Source organism: Lithobates pipiens, unplaced genomic scaffold (genome assembly GCF_037356315.1).
Source record: "Lithobates pipiens isolate NorthernLeopardFrog02 unplaced genomic scaffold, aLitPip1_a1.2 Scaffold_16, whole genome shotgun sequence".
NCBI lineage: Eukaryota > Metazoa > Chordata > Amphibia > Anura > Ranidae > Lithobates > Lithobates pipiens.
The window spans coordinates 123,079,733-123,101,077 of NW_027507748.1; the positions used below are offsets into that span (position 1 = coordinate 123,079,733).

General features: G+C 46.0%; 1 protein-coding gene across 1 annotated transcript in view; it reads right to left on the reverse strand.

Annotated features, from left to right (window-relative positions):
- ERAL1 (Era like 12S mitochondrial rRNA chaperone 1) overlaps window positions 1-3,484 on the reverse strand; it is a 96,443-nt gene extending 92,959 nt beyond the window's left edge. The window contains exon 1 of the mRNA XM_077480397.1: window positions 3,351-3,484. Within this exon, the coding sequence (XP_077336523.1) occupies window positions 3,351-3,417 (67 nt within the window). The 5' untranslated portion in view covers window positions 3,418-3,484. The remainder of the gene's footprint in view (window positions 1-3,350) is intronic.
- Between the last annotated feature and the right edge of the window lie 17,861 nt (window positions 3,485-21,345).

A 21,345-nucleotide genomic window follows, 5' to 3' on the forward strand; every position in this document is an offset into this window, starting at 1 on the left:
AGCGTACACAATATTACCGATATTGCTTCCAGGGGTTCTGGCTGATGTATGCACCTGCAGGCATTATCCGGTACCGTTCTTTAGAGCAGACGGTTGGCATTATTGTAAGAACAACCAATGCTGCTCAGTAGCCGCTTGGCTCTTATTACAAGCAGCGGGAGGGGCCTTACCCCGTTCCGCCGCTCGCCTGGGCTCTCCTGTCCCACCAGGAGGCCTGAGCAACCAGCCAGCATGTCCACCGGCTGGCCAAAGAACCGAACAATACTGGTGCTTCATTCGGGTCTCAGGCCTAGTAAACTGTCATGATATCACTTCCTGAATTACTGGCAAATTAAAGGCACCAGTTTTAAAAGATATCAAGTATTCAAAACGCTGATCTTGATGTTTTGAATACTTTCAAGTGCAAAGGAGGGATTTGGGGTATTATAGACCCCTGATCCCTCCATAAAGAGTACATGTAACTGCCTATTACTGTCACAAGGGAGGTTTACATTCCTTGTGACAGCAATAACAGTGATAAGAAAAAAATAAGTTACACTTTTTTTTTTTAACTGTACAACACATCGACACACAATATCGTCTATCGGCCTGAGAGGTGGCGCAAATATCAGTATCGTATTGGCACCGAAATAAACTATATCAGTCAAACAGCCACAAACCTCCTCTTTTTGGGTCCCCCACTAGCACTCTGGGCCCCTATACGCTGTCCAGTGCCCCCATGGGAAGCCGCTTCCCATGGGGGCACTCGTGCATGCTCACAACCAACCCCCGCTAATGCATCCATTGACACAGACAGTGGCCCCCTCGTCACTGGCTTTGATTGACAGCACTGGGTGCCCCAGCAAAGCCAGCAACACCCGGAAGTGAGGGGAGAGAAGAGCTGCACGGCGCTGGATAAAATGAAGTAAGGGGGGGGGAGTGAGGTATGAAGGGGCTGCTGACACCTAAACATTTTTTACCTTATTGCAAGGGATGCTTTAACCACTTGCCTACTAGGAATGACAATTGTGCGGTCATGCAACAGTGTATGCACAGAAATAGCTCTTTCTTTTGGGAGGTATTTAATCACCACTGCTAAACCAAGAAAAAAAAAAAAGCGCACACATTTTCATACTTTGTTATAAAATTTTGCAAACAGGTAATTTTTCTCTTTCACTGATGGGCACTGATTGGCAGCACTGGTAATGAGGACACTGATCATCAGTCCATGTCCTTTTTAGAGATGCCGGTCATCGGCTCTCTTCTCCGATCCTCATGCTGACAGTATGAGGAAAGGAGTGCTGATCACCGGAATCTGTTTATTTTCCTGATCAGCTGTGATTGGACACAGATGATCACGTGGTAAAGAGCCAGTAAATGCCGGTTCACACAGGGGGTGACACGACTTGCAGAGGCCATCTGCACACGACTTCAGCGGCGACTTGCAAAACGACTTCTGTATAGAAGTCAATGCAAGTCGCTTGAAGTCGCCCCAAAAATAGTACAGGAACATTTTTCTAAGTTGGAGCGACTTGAGTCGCTCCTATTAGAACGGTTCCATAGTACAGAATGCAGCGCGACTTGTCAGACAGCAAAGTCGCCCCTGTGTGAACCGGGACTTAGGTTCTTTACCTCAATCTGTAATCAGCAGTGTCCAGAAGACACTACAACCACAGAGCGTGCCACCGTGAGCGATTACAGGACGCTGTCATGTGATGGCATCCCAGAACTAGACGACCGTGCTGTAGCCATCATTCAGCTATAGCGCGGTCGACCAGCAGTTAAGGTAACAAAAAATAAATAAAAATGTAGGCTTTACAACCACTTTAAATCCAGGACTCAACTGTTCAATTTAATTTTAGATATTGGCTCAACTATTCAATCTATTTTTAAAATCTGAGCCCAACTGTCCAATCTATTTTTAGATTCTTGTACTCATCTGTTTGATCTATGTTTCGATGCTAGGCTCAACTATTTTATTTTTAAATCATGGTATCTATTTTTTAAATCCTGGGCTCAACTGTTCAATTTGTGTTTAAATCCTCGACTCTACTACTAGATCGATTTTTAGATCCTTGGCTTCACGTCCCGTACGGGGAGCCGGCTCCCAGTCACGTCCCGTACGGGGAGCCGGCTCCCAGTCACGTCCCGTACGGGGAGCCGGCGCCCAGTCACGTCCCGTACGGGGAGACGGCGCCCAGTCACGTCCCGTACGGGGAGACGGCGCCCAGTCACGTCCCGTACGGGGAGACGGCGCCCAGTCACGTCCCGTACGGGGAGACGGCGCCCAGTCACGTCCCGTACGGGGAGACGGCGCCCAGTCACGTCCCGTACGGGGAGACGGCGCCCAGTCACGTCCCGTACGGGGAGACGGCGCCCAGTCACGTCCCGTACGGGGAGCCGGCGCCCAGTCACGTCCCGTACGGGGAGCCGGCGCCCAGTCACGTCCCGTACGGGGAGCCGGCGCCCAGTCACGTCCCGTACGGGGAGCCGGCGCCCAGTCACGTCCCGTACGGGGAGCCGGCGCCCAGTCACGTCCCGTACGGGGAGCCGGCGCCCAGTCACGTCCGGTACGGGGAGCCGGCGCCCAGTCACGTCCCGTACGGGGAGCCGGCGCCCAGTCACGTCCCGTACGGGGAGCCGGCGCCCAGTCACGTCCCGTACGGGGAGCCGGCGCCCAGTCACGTCCCGTACGGGGAGCCGGCGCCCAGTCACGTCCCGTACGGGGAGCCGGCGCCCAGTCACGTGCCGTACGGGGAGCCGGCGCCCAGTCACGTCCCGTACGGGGAGCCGGCGCCCAGTCACGTCCCGTACGGGGAGCCGGCGCCCAGTCACGTCCCGTACGGGGAGCCGGCGCCCAGTCACGTCCCGTACGGGGAGCCGGCTCCCAGTCACGTCCCGTACGGGGAGCCGGCTCCCAGTCACGTCCCGTACGGGGAGCCGGCTCCCAGTCACGTCCCGTACGGGGAGCCGGCGCCCAGTCACGTCCCGTACGGGGAGCCGGCGCCCAGTCACGTCCCGTACGGGGAGCCGGCGCCAAGTCACGTCCCGTACGGGGAGCCGGCGCCAAGTCACAGCTTTTTTTTACCACTACTATTCCTTTATATTAGCCTTTAAGATTGACAAATGCAGAATTTTAGAATTTGGATGAAAGGTTACAAAAAGGTGAAGAAAAAAAAACACTTTATGAAAGAAAAAAAAGTGCATTTCATATACAGTTTTATAGATCAGACCAAAAGAGGGACATTGCTCCAAATGAGGGCCAGTGCCTCGCAATCAGGGTCAGTTGGGAGCTATGGCTGTAAGGAAAGCTGCCATGCAGTGACTGGTGCCCTCCCCCATCCTAGTGATCACACCCAGCGGACACTGACCTGCTCTTCTCCCGACCAGTCCCCGGACACAGCCGGCCCCCACCACCCTGACAGCGGCACCCCACATCTTCGTTCCGGATTACACTTGTCTCATGGTGAATCCACGGGCGCGGCCATATTGGAATGTCGCCTAAGTGACGTCACTAACACAGATGTCATCAGACACCCGAGCCCATTTTTAGTAGTGGCAAAACAACATCTTCACAGACACTTCTCTCGCTGTTGTGATTTTATTCATAAACTAGTTGAAGAAGGCGTCGGCACAGTCAATAAAATGTCTCCTGTTATCAGGACGATCGTAGCAATTTACCGGCAGGAGTAATGATACTTTCTGATGTTATCTGTGCATGGTGCTGGGAATGGGGACCTCTGACAGGCTGGACATGGATTATAAATCTTGGGGGAGTTCAGAAACCCACATCATCCCTGATAGAGGACATAAAGGAGAGGGGGGTCTGGTGCAGCTGTGCATATTAAGGCCTCTTTCACACTAGGGCTGTGGGTCAGTTGACGGTAAAGCGGCGCTATTTTTAGCGCCACTTTACCGTCATATTTGCTGCGGTATTCGGCCGATAGCGGGGCACTTTTAACCCACGCTAGTGGCTGAAAAAAGGTTAAAAACACCCGCAAAGCACTGCTGCAGCAGTGCTTTGTTGGCGGTATAGCCGCGCTGCCGCATCAATTTCAACGGGCAGGAGCAGTGGAGGAGCGGTATACTCACCGCTCCAAAGATGCTGCTAGCAGGACTTTTTTTTACCGTCCTGCCAGCGCACCGCTCCAGTGTGGAAGCACTCGGGCTTCACACTGGAATGAATGGAGCGGCTCTTTTAGGGCACTTTGCTAGTTTTAGCACTGTAGCGCTTGCAAAGCGTCCCAGTGTGAAAGGGGTCTAACCACTTAGCTTCTAACTTTTGCTTGTTCAATTAAGCTTTGACAGTAAAACCTGGAAGCTGATTGGTTTCTACGTGCAGCTGCATCAGATTTTGTGTGCAAAGGTTATTATTGTATATCTTTCCAAAAAAGTGCTACCTGGAAAACTCCTACCAAAGGAGGACATTGATGTAAAGGAGGCCATCTGCTGTCTATGATAATGCCCTACACCCACAATACATTTGGTAGGAAGGAATGGGAAGATTCTTAGATAATAACTTTACAAAGGCATTCATTTCAAAAGGGGTTTATGTATGAAATGTACAATAATACAGAACCTCACTGAGCAATAATATAACTAGAAGAGGAAAAGAGATTTCATCTCCAAATATGCAAAGGTTTCTTCACAGTAAGAGCTGTGAAAATGTGGAATAGACTCCCTGCAGAGGTGGTTCTGGCCAGCTCAGTGGATTGCTTTAAGAAAGGCCTGGATTATTTCCTAAGTGTACATAATATAACTGGGTACTGACATTTATACGTAAAGTTGATCCGGGGTATTTGGGTATATGGGATTGTATGATATTATTATTATTTTGTTGTTTTTTTTTTTTTTTTTTGTGGTTGAACTGGATGGACTTGTGTCTTTTTTTCAACCTGACTAACTATGTAAGAAAGGAATTGCTCCCAACCTATTATCATAAATAGAAAACTTTTTTTTATTAAAGCCATAGTAGTAAAGTCTACTACTTTATAAAAAATAAAAGAAGAAGAAATAGCAAAGTAATCATAAAGTAATAGTCAGACACGCACAAAAAAGCAAACACAAACATTAAACTGTAAACAAAACAAAATCATTTGGTTTACATATCCGCAAAGGAGTGGGAAGAAGTACCCGTTTATTCATTAATTAATGTGATGGAACCATCCAGCACCCCACTTGAGGGCTTCCTTCAGTATACAGCTTCCTCCAGTCTGGACATAGGAACCAGATTTTATAGCTGACCATACGAGACTAGCCGACAAATAGCTTGTATGAGAACTGGAACTGTTTATTGAAACAGGAGTTATATACCGCACCAGGTCAAGTGACTCTGATTACATTATAATATGCAAAGGAAATTGTATACACGAATATAACTAACATAACTAAAAACAGCTAACATAAACTATGCTAATTCACCTCTAGCAACTAATAGCTGACAGTGATATCATTAAATTGAGCTTATTAACTGGTCACTTAAACTAGCTTGGGTGACTAGACTATAGCAGTGGACCACCCACACCAGGTGCCTTGCTGATTATATTAAAGCATTTGTAAACCTAAAAAAAAGGATCCTGTTCCTTTAAAGCATGAATAACAGCACAGTGCTTGTGCTGTGTAATTTGGCTCTCAGTAAAACCTGAATGACCTGGTTGGCCCTGCTAGTTTCTGCCCGACCCCCTATTAGCTGACCACGGTTAATTATGGCTGCTGTGCCCTAACACTGTGGTCAGTTTACGTGCCTCAATCATCCACAGCCCTGCTCTCGGCTCTCCTCTGTCTCCTGTGTCCTCCTCCCCCCCCCCCTTCCTGCCTGTTAGCTAGTTTGTGTGTGAGCCGCCTCTCCCCCTCCCCTTGTAGCACTGTTTCGTGCAGTACACACATTACTGCACACAAGCACTTCCAGCCCCACTGCTAAGATAATTTGTGGTATATACTGGCTTTTTGTAAAATCCTTCTTCTAAATAGCTTATTCTTTCTCCCTGATCATCAGTCACATGACCACCCGTTGCTCTCTTCCTCTGATGTATACACTAGGGAGGGAGGTCACGTGACCGCTCTGCAAGACGTCATAGGGAGATCCTGGCCCCTCCCTCCCCAGTACATTTTTCAGAAGAAGAGAGTGTAAGGGGTGGTCACTTGACAGCTGATCGGGGAGAAAGAAAAAGGTATTTAGAAAATGAATTTTACAAAAAGGCATGCACTGTATACTACAGGTTATACTAGCAGTCGGGCTGGCAGTGCTTGTGTGTACTGCCTTAACAACCCTATTAACATCTGCTATGAGTCTCACAGTCTGATAAAGTGGAATTAATTTATCTTCATAGATTTTCTAAGGGATATTGTTAATAAATATTTCTGTCCCATTTGAAGTAATCCAAACCAAGCTCTCAGCGCTCATTAAGTAGTTGTCCATCATTTTCTCGCTCACCCTGTCCTCCTAACAGACACAGGGTGACCCTGGACAGGGTAACTTACACATAAGAGAGGCCTGGGGAGCTGAAACAAGAGTTTCCCAACCTCTCTAAGGTAAGCTGGGTTCTACTAGCCTCCCACCCAAAGTGACTCCTGTTACAGTTAATAATAATAAATTATCTAGCTTCTCATTGGTAAATAAAGTATGCATCATATACTAACACAATATAACAGAATTACCTTTAAAACTGAGCAAATCCTCAGCAAAGTCAGGCTGGGTTCACAGCTCTGATGGATGCGGCTCGTATCAGGGGTCCGGTGCATCCCTCTTCTCCGTTTCAGGGACGAATCAGGGCCGAATGTTTGCCTGAATTCATCCCTGAAACTGAGCCAAAGACGGTTCAAGCCTCGCTTTCAGATCGCTCTACAGCAGGGTAGTCTTTCCAGTCACGATTGCAGACTGACAGTGGTGAGAGGCGGCGGTGCGGAGGATGGTCTATGTGGACAGCTTTACCCCACATACCTGCATACTTAGATTTGCCTGTTTTATTCATCAACCATGTGAGTTGTTAAATGTTGTACCTTCAATAAGTGTAACCGTATTGCTACACTTAGAGGCGCCTCTCTTCTCTTTTATACCCTGTATCATCTGGGTTTAAATTATTTCTTATGGGGAAATTCACTTCACGAGTGCTTTGGATTACAAGCATGTTTCCAGAACAAATTATGCTCGCAATCCAAGGTTTTACTGTGTAGCTAATCTGTGTACAGGATAGATTGTGGGGCTGCAGGGATGCTATGCACATACTGTAGGAATACCAAATGTATTCTCCCTCTATAAAAATTATTAATAATACTCGCAATTACGTGATAAACGTATGAATATCAGTGAATAACACCATAATAAAATATATAGCTGCTGGTGAACAACCAAATGTGTTAGACAAGAAAATAAATAAAAAACAGCGCTTGCACTTATATCTATGAAAAATTGTAAATATATGCAAATCTTAAATGTCCCAGAGATTCCCAAAACAGAACTTGTATTCAGTGTTCCAAGTTTCACGTGCACCACAAGACAATATATGCTCCACTCCACCATGTACCGGTCAACATATACTGCACTCACCAAACAAAGCTGATCTCCAAGAGCCCCACTTTTTCTTACCTGAGCCTGATTGTTTCCAGCAACAGGGACAAGCACAGCAGCTTCAGACGCTGTCCCGGGTCCTCATTGGATAGATTGATAGCTCCCACTGCTATAAATTAAATCCTGTGAAAGGGGGGATGGGGGGCGGGGCCGAGTCCTGCTGTCTGTGTCAATGGCATTCATGGATTAAGATAAAAAACCTTTAGTGTGCAGCATCCGCCCTCAGCCCCCTAATACTTACCTGAGCCCCCTCTCGATAACAGCGATGTGCATGAATGCCTTGGACGTCCGGGACTCTCCCTCCTGATTGGCTGAGACACAGCAGCGGCGCCATTGGCTCCCGCTGCTGTCAATCAAAGTTAGTTATCCAATGAAGAGAGAACAATGGGGCGGGGCCAAACCGCAGCTCCATGTCTGAATGGACACACACAGCTGCAGTTCAGCTCAGGTGCCCCCATAGCAAGCTGCTTGCTATGGGGGCACTCCACAGGAGGGAGGAGCCAGGAGCTCTGGTGGGGGACCTAAGAAGAGGGGGATCCAGGCTGCTCTGTGCAAAACCCTTGCACCGAGCAGGTTAGTATAACGTTTGTTAAAAAGAACAAAAAAACAAAACAAAGCTTTACAATCACTTTAAGCATGCATGCAGATGAGTGTGCTTAGCTGAGAAAACCCCTCTACTCCTCTTCTCCTCCCCTCCTAAAGACTCCTGGGAGGTATGACATCAGTTGCCTAGGTAAGAAACCAGTAAGTAACTGAAAAAATGTAAAAAAAAAGTTTAAAACAAGTAAATATGATATACTTTCCTATCTGTTTAGAAATGCTAGTAGCATGAGGATTAAAAATAATGTTGATTGGGAGAGTGAAGTTCCACTTTAAGACCCCTTTCACACTGCCAACGTTTTTCAGGTGCTTAAATAGCACCTGTATATAGGCTTTCACACTGGAGCGGTGCGCTGGCAGGGCGTCACAAAAAGTCCTGCCAGCAGCTTCTTTGGAGCGGTGAAGGAGCGGTGAACTCACCGCTCCTCCACCACTGCTCCCCATTGAAATCAATGGGGAAGCACTGCGATACTTCAGGCAAAACGCCACTCTGACGGCGTTTTGCGGGCGGATTTAAGCCCTTTTTGGCCACTAGACGGGGGTTAAAAGCCCCTGCTAGCAGCCGAAGAGCGCCGCTAAAACGACGGTAGAGCAGAGCTAACAATAGCATTGGTTTACCGCCGACGCCCGGGGCGGCTCGGTGTGAAAGCCGTCTTAAGCCCAGCTCCAGGATAAAAAAAAAAGACCTATCAAAATACCAGAAACCATGGTCATCTGATGATCCTTCTCTCCTTTTCTGTTTACTTCCTTAGGTTCTTCTTCAGGTGTCCACTTCACTGCCTGCATTTGTCTTGTTGATGGAGGCAACACTTCATATAATGAGGGGACCAGTGCACATGAAGATAACAAGCAGGATCAAATGCCAGGTCACCAGGGCAGGAAATGACCTTGGTTCATGAAGGAAATTGTGACTTTGATGCAGGATGGCTTAGGAAAAGGTGTTTGTAACCAAGACTGAGGAATAAGGTAATTGATACACAAGGCCCTATTTACATTTTTGCCTGGAGTTGGGCTTTAAAGCTGAACGCTGGGCAAACAGTGAAATAATAACAGCCAGGCGGGTAGCTAGAATTTCATAACTGAAAAATCAGACCTTACAGCCTATAATCAGATGTGATAGAATTGTATATTTATATAATTTTATTAGTAGACCCACTACTGCTGTATACTGCAGCTACTTCTTTTTGACCAGTTGTGATGTTTTTCCAGCAGAGGGCAATAGTCTTAATTATTATTGACCTACATACATAGCACCATACCTACTTATCATTATTTTTTTTTTTTTTTACAAGATTCTAACCGATTAAAGATGAAGTTTGATCTCTTTTTTATTAGTTTGTTATTGTTGTTTTGACATAGAAAGTACTCATATAAAAATATGCAGTGGAGTTTATGGAGGTGTAGTCCACAGCAGCAAGGTGTACCCTTCAGTTTTCAATCTACTCTTCAAAATGATAACTTTACATCTTCTATTTTCCTTTGCTATAGGTTTATAAGAATTAGGGTCTTCTCCCACGGGCTTGTCTGTGTACGAATTGTGCTTTGCTCAAAAGGAATCCATCCGCTGATCCCCGCTGAGCAGGCAGATGACAGGTCCATCTCCGCTCACTGTGCGGAGATGGACCTGTCAAAGCCCCGCTGTCCTCTATGGAGATATCAGATGAAAACAGACTGCCTGTCCGTTTTTATATGATTCTATCCGATCTGATTCTCCAGACGGATGGAGAATAGGGTTTCCATCCGTCTGAATTTCATGGACAAGAACGGATCGGATATCGGTGGATGTTTGTGGACATGTCACTGCTGACATCCGCCACTCCATAGAACTTAATGGAGCATCCGATCAGGTCTGCCTGACAAACTGATAGGCGGACCTGATCGGAAAGCCTATTGCTCACTGGGTTCACTGATGCTTTTACAAGTGAGGGCAGACTATCATATTTCATATTTCTCTATTATTGGAAACCTGGTGCTACTGTACCACAGGCCATCCAGTTATCATGACCAACAAATGAATAATGGTGAGAAAAGGGGGAAAAGTATAATCTTGAGCTGATATTCTATGACTTCCAATGTGAATTCTTACATATTATTGATTATTGGTAAATAGGTTGACAGCTATATCAGTTATTTTGCAGTTTACATATGCAATTCCTTAACATCTTACAATACATTTATTTGTCATAATTAAAGCGGTAGTAAACCCGCTGAAATTATTTAATTTTTTTTCATACCTGCAAAGGAAAAGGCATAATGAGCTAGTATGCACCGCATACTAGCTCATTATGAAATACTTACATTAGAACGAGGCCCTGACATCTCGCCCGATACATGCCGAGGGAGCTAAAATGTTTCCTTGCCACGTCTTCCAGATATCGTGGCTCTGGCGCTGTGAGTGGTCGGAGCGGCGATATCATCACTCCCACGCATGCGCGCGGGAGATTTCTTTCCAGCAGGGTTCGGCATCTGCCAGGCTTCTAGCCGAGAAACCCCTGTGCACATGCGCCGCTGCAATCAGCGGCTCATTGCCAGGGGAATATCTCCTAAATCATATAGGTTTAGGAGATTTTTTTTTTACCTACAGGTAAGCCTTATTATAGGCTTACCTGTAAGTAAAAGTGAAAAAATAGAGTATACAACCGTTTTAAAGTATAGTATAGTATATAGTATATAGTATATAAGGTGTTACTAAACCCAGGACCCTACATTCACTATATCTAGTCTCCTACGGTACACAGAATATGGAAAATCCTTTTTTTTTTAAAGTAAATACAAACTGCTAAATACCCTACCTCATTAGCAGTATATGGCAATCTTGTGACTTCTGTCAGTGTCGAGCCAAGCAGTGGTTAAAGCTTGTGGGAGGAGTTTTCATTCTCCTCCAACTGCCTTAAATGGCTGCTTGACTCCTGATCCTCTGTCTGGACAGTGCTAATTGGCCCTGTGCTGATTACATGCACCCCCCCCCCCCCAAAATAAAAAAAAAATAACCTATCTAGTAATACACACCAAACTGAGCATGTGCAGAGTGCCTCCTAGGGCTTTGTTCTATTAGCAAATGGATGGGGACAGTAAAAGAATGAGAGGATCAGAGAAGACAGGATCAAACAAGCATTTTTACTCAATGTGGAGGATTACTCAATTAGGTTTCACAGTCAGTATAACAAACATGCTTTACTACATATACAGACCGATTTTACTGTTGTAGGTTTAGTAACACTTGAATTTTCCGCCCTGTAGAAACAAAAAGTGAGAGGTAATCTCCAATCAGCATGATTGGCTGTGGCGACTATTTAAAGAAAATGAACATCAAGGGCTGGGTCAGTTCACACTGTTGCTTTCATTAGCACATGTGTTTTATGCCATACATTAACATGCATTGTATTAAGGTATCTGTGAACCGTCACCTTGAAAAACAACTCATTTTACTCACCCTTATTATCGACCAACATAGATAGCACCATACCTAGCCTAATGTACACTGCTGCTGGTAAATGGACATTTAGGAGCAGTTGGGCATTTTTTTCAGCTGCTCCTGAACTCTCCTCTATGTTATCTTATCAGTACATGTACACTAGGTCGTTTATAGTAGTCTCTAGGCCAGTGATGGCGAACCTTGGCACCCCAGATGTTTTGGAACTACATTTCCCATGATGCTCTTGCACTCTGCAGTATAGTTGAGCATCATGGGAAATGTAGTTTCAAAACATCTGGAGTGCCAAGGTTCGCCATCACTGCTCTAGGCAGTTGAGTTTAGAAGCCTTTTTTGGAATGTAAAAAAAATGGGTTCAGACGGATGTTCAGAGGTATTTAAAATGCCAAATGCCTGTGACAACTTGTAAACGCTGCTAAATGCGGTTACTTGCGTTCAGCAGCGTTTTGTTTACAGACGTTTTTCATTTTAACAAACACTTCTAGAGGCAAACGTGGCTAAATGCAGCTAAACGCGGCATGTAAACATGGCTGAATGGACATTTTTAGACGGCAGTTTCTAGTTGTCAAGTTAAATTGTTCAGGAGAGGTTAAACAACATCCATGAAGCCTTAAAATACAAATGAAAGGCAAAACGTTTGTGTATACATATAGTGTATAAACATATAAAGAAAAAAGAACAAAAAACTAAATAAAACATTTTTTTACCATTTTATAAGTGATCACATACCCTCTGATCTCAGCTGCATAAGGAGCTCAGAGAGCAGGGGGAGGAGAAGCAGCAGAACACTGCTCTTCCCAATGAATGGCTGTGTGGGGGGTGTCATGTCAGCACAAGTCTGATCATTTTAGGAGGAGAGCAGGCTGAGTTTCCAGCATAGCTAGAAAACTAACCTGTGTTCTCCTGCCTAGTATGGTGAGTGTTTAATAGTAAAGCAGAATGACTGACAGGGACCCCAGGGATTTCACACAAAGGAAGCAATACAAAGAGAACAGGATACTTTTTCATACAAGTACATGATACAGTAGGTACATGTTAGTAATATGAAATGTTGGGTTGACATAATCGTTAGGCAGCCCATTTATTTGAATGGGCTGTCTAACGGACCATAAAATGAGCATGTACTATTTTTTGTAACCCACCACAATACCATGCACAGCAGTATGTTATAATGTTGTGCAACAGAAACAAGAGCACAGGTACTTTATATCTTGTTTTTGTTGCAATACAGGTCAGGGACCAGACCTGAACCTAGTAGCTCTCCCCCACCTTGTGTTTGTGTGCCCCAGGTTGGCAGTGTGTCCACTGTAAACTTTGCCTTGGCAGAGTAGAGTAGGACTGGCCATAAGAGGGATTGCTTTGATGCAGTTGGCCAGTTTAAACATTTATTTCAATATGTGTGAACTAAAAATCCCTGTTTTTCATTGCAAAGTTTGCTAGAAAGGGTATATAACAGTGTGCAGAGGGTTCATCCAAAATTTGTTGTGGTGCTCAACAACACATGTCATTTTGCAAGCTATTCAGAATGAATGGTACCACATCTCATAAATGCATGTGTAGCACTAACCGCCCCCGAAGGAGCTGCTGGTTATTTTTTGGCTTACCGTTACCTTCTGTTCTCCTTGTGGCATGTATAAGCGATATCCGTGGTAAATAGCCCAGTGACTCGAGACTGTAAACAGATCCACTTGAATGGATTTTATTTGCAAAACTCAGTCAATTAAACAGTCTTTCAACTTGGGATTAGAGGGTTGGAAAGGAAGTTCAGGTACTCTTAACCCCTGTACACACGGTCAGAGATTTCGATAACCAAATCCGTCGGATTTTCTCCGTCGGATCTTGTCCGAAACTGTTGCATACACACGATCGGACTAAGTTGTCGAAAAATCCAATCTTTCAGAACGTGATGACGTAATTTCGTTACGATGGGACTACATTCAGGCTAGTAGCCAATAGCTTTGATGTAGGAATTTGATCTGAGCATGCGTGGCACTTGGTCCGATCAAAATTCGCTACACATGATCGGAGTATGTCCGACCGGCCCAGTTGGTCGGGAAATATTTCCAACATGTTGGAAAATTGGGTCCGATGGAATCAGTCCAATGCATACCACACACAGTCGGATTATCCGACGACACGGTCCGATAGGACACATTCCGACGGATTCTCCGACCGTGTGTACAAGGGCTTAGTGTCAAAGTCAAAAACGTTGAAGAACTTGCTTACTTTGACTGCATTCAGAGAATAGCTATTCGCAGCTGGAAGGTTACCCAGGTTGGATAGTCCCTCTCTCCCAAGGCCTAGCAGCTAACAAGGTGCTTACTCAGGAACAAGTCTCTGCCACAGACATTGTTGTAGAACATACAAAATAATATCTCTGCCACAGACGTTGTTGTAGAACCCGTAGGAAACTAAGCTTGAGGACACTTGTAGGATACCTGGATCTTTCAGCCTGCTTGGCGATATCCACAAGACCGGATTCTCTCAGTTACTTCAGCCCTTCCAGGCTCTTGTTAAGAAAACCAACCCGTACGTGGTGTTCTTCTAAAGAGTTCTCCCCTGGAATGCTCAAAGTACTCTGGGCCTCTCCCGAACCAGAGACGACACCCAACCACCTCAGAATCCTCCTTTAGTTTCCTTGCCTTGGGCTAGCCAGCCCCAAGACATCAAAGTCGGGTGGATCCGCACCCCAGACCGTAGCCTTCCTGGTAGCTGGTCAGGAGGACCAGGACCATGAAGTCAGCACCTCATACTGGACCGAACCACGTGACTTCCGCATCTTAAATACCCTCTCCCAGAGGGCACAGCGAGAGGGCCACTCCCACTGACCTGGCTCCGAAAGAGAGTAACCTAAGCACCTAACCAGACCATAGTTCCAAGCCTGCCACAAGAGACAGTGCCCCCAGTGGCCAGGCTGAACACCTCACAGTCCAGTCAGACTGATGCAGAGGTCCAATTTAGACAAATAAACCCAAACCAAACTACAGTTTAGGCAAAGTTTAACTTTGAAAAACCGCATAGCGCGTGCTCTTCAGGAGCCGCCACTACACATGCAATGCACATTACTGTACATTGTGTTAACACACATATTATCTCACGTGATGGCGTGAACAGGCCTTCGGACTTTGCATATGTTTTGTTTTAAATGTTGTGGCAGCACGCAGGTAAAGTCACCTGGTTGTATCCAGGATGGGAAATATGTGTGCCCTAGATTCAGGCTTTATGCAGACCTTTACAATTAGAGATGAAGAGTTAATGAGCCCAGCTGAAGTAAGTGGGCTCATTAAGACCTCTACAAAAAACCCCAGCATGCTTAGGGAGATGCTCCATCCTGGAACCAGTTTTGTGTTGTATAGACTGGGGAGTGTGAGATCTGTTCTGTGCGGTGAGTTAATGCCTGTGTGGCAAACCTCTACAACAGGGACAGGGACAGGGACAGGGACTGGGGCAGCACAAGGCTGCTCTCAGTTGTTAGACAGGGAATCTAAGTGTGTAGTTAGAGGTCAAGCTGACCAGGATTTATTTTCATGTTTTATTTTTTTTTGTTTGGCTGTTATATGTATCACTGCATGTAGCATAAATAAACTGCATCTTTTGTTTTTTTGCACCTACAACGCTGTCTGCTGTGCCTGATTTTGTGTTGTGAACCCATCCAGGGGGTCACACACACCCGCTGCCGAGCTAACCCCTCACAGTTGGTGGAGAATTTTGGCAGTTTTTTTTTCAATTTTTTTTAAAGGCCAGCATGGAGGAGATACTGAGACAGCTGGCTCTAGCAAATGCAAACCAGCAGCAAGCAAATGCAAATCAGCAGCAAACAAATGCAGCTTTACAAAAGAGCCTTGCAGCCCAGCAGAAAGCTCACCAGCAGAGCCTGGAAGCTCAGCAACAAGCACAGCAGCAATCTGAAGCCCGCTTTATAGACCTATTGCAGAAACAAGAGCAGAATTTTCAACAGAAAATAGAGACATTAATACAGCAACGTCCGCAGACCAATGAAGCAAGTGGTTACAATAATACCGCATCCTTTGGTGTGAGCCGTTTATTGACAAAAATGACTGGAGAGGATGATCCGGAGGTGTTTTTGACCACATTTGAAAGGACTGCTGAAAGGGAAAAGTGGCCTAAGGAGCAATGGGCTGGACTGGTGGCCCCTCTGTTAACTGGGGAATCGCAGAAAGCTTATTATGACCTAGAGCCTGACCAAGCAAAAGACTATGTGGTGCTAAAAACAGAAATATTGGCACGGCTGGGTGTCACCCTGGCCGTCCGGGCTCAGCGTGTGCATAATTGGACTTTTCAGGTTGGAAAACCCCCCCCAGGTCTCAAATGTATGATCTCATTCACCTGAGCAGGAAGTGGCTGCAGCCAGAGACTTTGACCGCACCAAACATTGTGGAACGTGTTGTTATGGATCGTTTCCTGAGAGCTCTTCCTACTGCCATCCAAAAATGGGTAAGCCATGGAGACCCAGAAAATGCAGATAAACTTGTGGATCTGGTTGAGAGGTACTTGGCTACAGAGAACCTGACCACCTCTTCCAGGGACTCACGGACTTTCCACCCTAAGACCAGATCATTCCCAGTGGCGGGTAAGGTGACTCCAAGGGGTGAGGGTGGAGAGAGTGAGAGGGTGGGAGTTCTACCTAAGGTCTGGCGGGAGCAGCCCAGGAAGCCCATGCTGCAAGAGACAGCGAAAAAGATTATTTGCTACCGCTGCCGGCAAGAGGGACATATTGCAGCCAATTGCCCCGTTGTGGATGAGCCTATGCAATGTGACTTTATAAGGGAGAGACGTCAGTCGCTGTTTGCGACAGTTGCATGCACTGCCATTCGGGGACCTGAGAAACATTTATGTAAAATGTGTATTAATGGTAGAAATGTTGATGTGTTGCTGGATTCAGGTAGCCTGGTAACATTGATAAAAGCTGAATTAGTTACTACAGAGGTCTCTGGGAGGAACAGGGTGGCTGTTATTTGTGTGCATGGGGACACCCGAGAGTATCCTGTAACTTCAGTGTTTTTTGAGACCCCCAAAGGTAACCTCTCTCATCAGGTGGGGTTAGTGTCTCACTTACCACATGATGCTATTGTGGGAAGGGATTTTCCAAAATTCTGGGAACTCTGGGATTGTCCTGAGCCCCCCACTGGTGCCCCTATAAACCAGGAAGATGACCAGAATTCCTCTGGGAGTGGTGAGGACTCTCCTGAATTTCCCTTGTCGGTATTGGCGGGGGAAACTCGAGAAACTGGGGGGGAGCCAACATCCTCAGATGAAAAAATGCCGTCTGTGGAGTTTTCGGATCTTGAGGTTCACAGGGAAAATTTTGCCACAGAACAGTTAAAAGACCCCACCCTAATAAAGGCACGGGAAAATGTGGTGAAAATAGATGGCGAGTTAGTGAACCCAGATAAGACTTGCCCTTATCCTTACTTCACTATGGAAAGGGACCTGCTGTATCGAGTGGCTCAAAGGGCAGAAGAAACCATTGAGCAACTTGTAGTGCCCAAACCTTACAGGAAGTTGGTGTTAGAATTGGCTCATGGGCACATTCTGGGAGGTCATCTGGGGACAGAGAAAACCAGAGAGAGGGTATTGGTATTAGAGATTCTATTGGCCTGGGGTCATGAAGGAAATAGAAAATTATTGTTCCTCCTGCCCCGTGTGTCAGAAGTCGGCACCTATGCCACATTTCCGTAACCCGCTGGTACCTCTTCCTATCATTGAGGTCCCCTTTGAAAGGATCGCAATGGATTTGGTAGGTCCGATAATGAAGTCCGCCAGGGGCCATCAGTACATTTTGGTTATATTGGACTATGCCACCCGTTATCCGGAAGCAATTCCTCTCCGAAATACCTCGGCCAAAACCATAGCCAAAGAGCTATCTCTTGTTTTTAGCCGCGTGGGTATTTGTAAGGAACTGCTTACGGACCAAGGTATACCCTTTATGTCCAGGGTTATGAAAGAATTATGCAAGTTGTACAAAGTGACGCAATTGCGTACATCTGTGTATCACCCCCAAACAGACGGGTTGGTTAAAAGATTCAACAAAACCCTTAAACAAATGTTAAAGAAGGTGGTGGATAGAGATGGAAAGAATTGGGACTGTCTATTACCCTATCTAATGTTTGCCATTAGGGAGGTACCCCAATCCTCTACGGGTTTCTCACCCTTCGAGTTGCTCTATGGGAGACACCCAAGAGGGCTGCTGGATATCGCCAAGGAAACTTGGGAAAATGGGAGTTCTCCTCACAGGAGCGTGATTGAGCATGTCGCCCTGATACAAGACAGAATTGCACAGGTAATGCCAATCGTAAAGGAACATTTAACCCAAGCGCAGTTAGCACAGCAGAGAGTGTACAACCGTGGGGCCAAGACCCGTACTTTTTCCCCGGGGGATAGGGTCTTGGTGCTAGTCCCTACGGTTGAAAGCAAATTTCTGGCCAAATGGCAAGGTCCATATGAAGTAATTGAAAAAATTAGTGAGGTGAACTACAGGGTTAAACAGCCAGGAAGGCGAAAGCCGGAGCAGATCTATCACGTCAATCTGCTGAAAGCCTGGAGGGATAGGGAATCCCTAGTCGCAGAGACTTTGTCACAAGTACAGCCTGATTGCTTAGTTCCTGAGGTTGGAATAGCAGACACCTTATCGAAACCCCAACAACAGGAGGTTAAAGAGTTTGTACTTCGTAACAAAGAGATTTTCTCTGAGCTTCCGGGACAAACATCTGGCGTAGAGCATGACATTATCACCCCTCCAGGAGAAAGGGTAAAACTAAAACCTTATAGAATACCAGAGGCCCGACGGGAGGCAATATGTGGGGAGGTTCAAAGGATGTTGGAATTGGGTGTGATAGAGGAGTCCCAGAGTGACTGGTCCAGTCCTATCGTACTAGTGCCCAAACCTGATGGGAGCTGGCGGTTTTGTAACGATTTTCGACAATTAAATAAAGTTACAAAATTTGACACCTACCCCATGCCGCGTATAGATGAGTTGATTGACCGGCTGGGAACAGCCCGATATATGACAACTCTTGATCTCACCAAAGGCTATTGGCAAATTCCCCTGGCCGAGTCGGCCAAGGAGAAAACTGCGTTTGTAACCCCAGATGGGGCATTCCAATATAAGAGAATGCCGTTTGGGTTACAGAATGCACCGGCAACATTCCAGCGGAAAATGGATAAGATTCTGAGGCCCCATCAGAAATATGCTGCAGCTTACCTGGATGATGTGATTATCCATAGCACAGACTGGGTCTCACATTTGCCGAAAGTACAAGCAGTCCTAGACTCTATCCGGGAAGCTGGGTTTACGGCCAATCCAAAGAAGTGTACCATTGGACAGGAGGAGGCCAAATATCTTGGGTACACTATTGGGAGGGGGGTGATAAAACCCCAAGTCAATAAAGTCGAGGCCATACAGAGTTGGCCACGTCCCAACAGCAAGAAACAGGTACGAGCCTTTCTGGGAATCGCTGGCTATTATCGACGATTCATTCCCCATTTTGCTTCTCAGGCTGTGCCCCTCACCAACCTGACAAAAGGGAAAGAGTCGGTCATGGTTAAATGGTCCCCAGAGGCTGAAGAAGCATTTCAGTCCTTAAAAACAGCCTTATGTAGCCAGCCAGTGTTGTACTCACCAGACTTCTCTAAGGACTTCGTGGTACAAACTGATGCATCAGACGTTGGGTTAGGAGCAGTGTTATCCCAGGTCTGGAACGGGGAAGAGCACCCAGTCATTTACCTCAGCAGGAAGTTGAAGTCCCATGAGGTAAATTACGCCACGATTGAGAAGGAATGTTTAGCAGTGAAGTGGGCTCTAGATTCCCTTCGTTACTATCTGCTAGGTAGGCACTTTGACCTGGTGACTGATCACGCTCCTTTAAAGTGGATGGCTCAGAACAAGGAGACCAATAGAAGGGTAAATAGGTGGTTCCTGGCCCTACAAGAATTTAACTTTACAGTTAAGCATCGCCCTGGTGTTAAAATGGGGAATGTGGATGCTTTGTCTCGGATACATGCGTGTCTGACTGCTTGTGTTACAACCCCAAGGTTGAAACAAGAGGGGGGGGGGGGGGGTATGTGGCAGCACGCAGGTAAAGTCACCTGGTTGTATCCAGGATGGGAAATATGTGTGCCCTAGATTTAGGCTTTATGCAGACCTTTACAATTAGAGGGGAAGAGTTAATGAGCCCAGCTGAAGTAAGTGGGCTCATTAAGACCTCTACAAAAAACCCCAGCATGCTTAGGGAGATGCTCCATCCTGGAACCAGTTTTGTGTTGTATAGACTGGGGAGTGTGAGATCTGTTCTGTGCGGTGAGTTAATGCCTGTGTGGCAAACCTCTACAACAGGGACAGGGACAGGGACAGGGACTGGGGCAGCACAAGGCTGCTCTCAGTTGTTAGACAGGGAATCTAAGTGTGTAGTTAGAGGTCAAGCTGACCAGGATTTATTTTCATGTTTTATTTTTTTTTGTTTGGCTGTTATATGTATCACTGCATGTAGCATAAATAAACTGCATCTTTTGTTTTTTTGCACCTACATCGCTGTCTGCTGTGCCTGATTTTGTGTTGTGAACCCATCCAGGGGGTCACACACACCCGCTGCCGAGCTAACCCCTCACAATGTATTAAGCTTTCACAAACTGCAAGCAGGCAGCTCTTTATTGCAGGAGAGACAGTAATGTCACGCTATAAAGCAGTGCAGAGATGTAATCTGAATTTTGTTTTAAAAAGCTTTTGTAATTAATTTTTGTAGTATTTCTTCACATTCATCATTTTGAAACGCGTTAACGTGAGTTTGAGTAAAAAAACTTTAAAAATTGCAGCATGTGTTATTTTTCTGCCGTGTACACCAATTGCATAGGCATTCAGTAAAATATACTAAGCTGTCTTGGGGACCCAGTGTGTTAAACGCTATTCAGCTTTCCAATAGTGTCCTTAGTTTTAAGGACATTGTAGCTGCTGACTTTTAATAAGGACACTTACCTGTCCAGGGAATCCGTGATGTCCCCCCCCCCTCCCCGAGGCTAACCTGTCCATCAGATCGGCTGCAGTGCCGCCATCTTAATGAAGGGAAACAAGCAGTGGAGCCTTGCGGCTTCACTGCCTGTTTCCTACTGCTCATGTGCAAGTCGCGCGGCGCTTTGTGAATGGCCCGTTGTTTTCTGGGACACACACACATGTCCCAGAAGGCAACGGGGCCGCACACCGACGAGGAGGATACGCCGTGGAATAGGAAGAGGCAGATTAGGAAGACATTGGTTTCAGGTAAGTTAAAAAAAAATATATATTTTTTTAAGAATATTAATGCTATTTTTTATTCTAGGGTGGCCCTCCACTTTAAGCGAAAATCGTACATTGTGTTAAAATTTCATAGCCTGCACATTCAGTTTTTGTCATACGAAAATTCGCACTCGGCTGTCGAAAGCACCATACTAACGATCCGAAAAATTGGCAGATCGTTTATCGGATGAAATGTAACTTCTGATTTTCTTTTCGTGTGTTTACAGGCCTTTAGTCACCTACAAGTTTAGCGCACTATCCTGTTTGGTGGAGGGACATTTCTAATAACCCCCCAAAGAGAAGACTACATACTGAATACTGTGGGAAGAATCTATACAAGGTTTATGTATTTTATTTCACATTGGTATTTCATTCATGCACAGAGCTGCACACTGCTCCCCTTCCATCACTGCCCTCTTCCACAATGGCGCTCCTTGGCAATGGAAGTGTCCCAGCGGCAGACGTCACTTCCGATGTGTG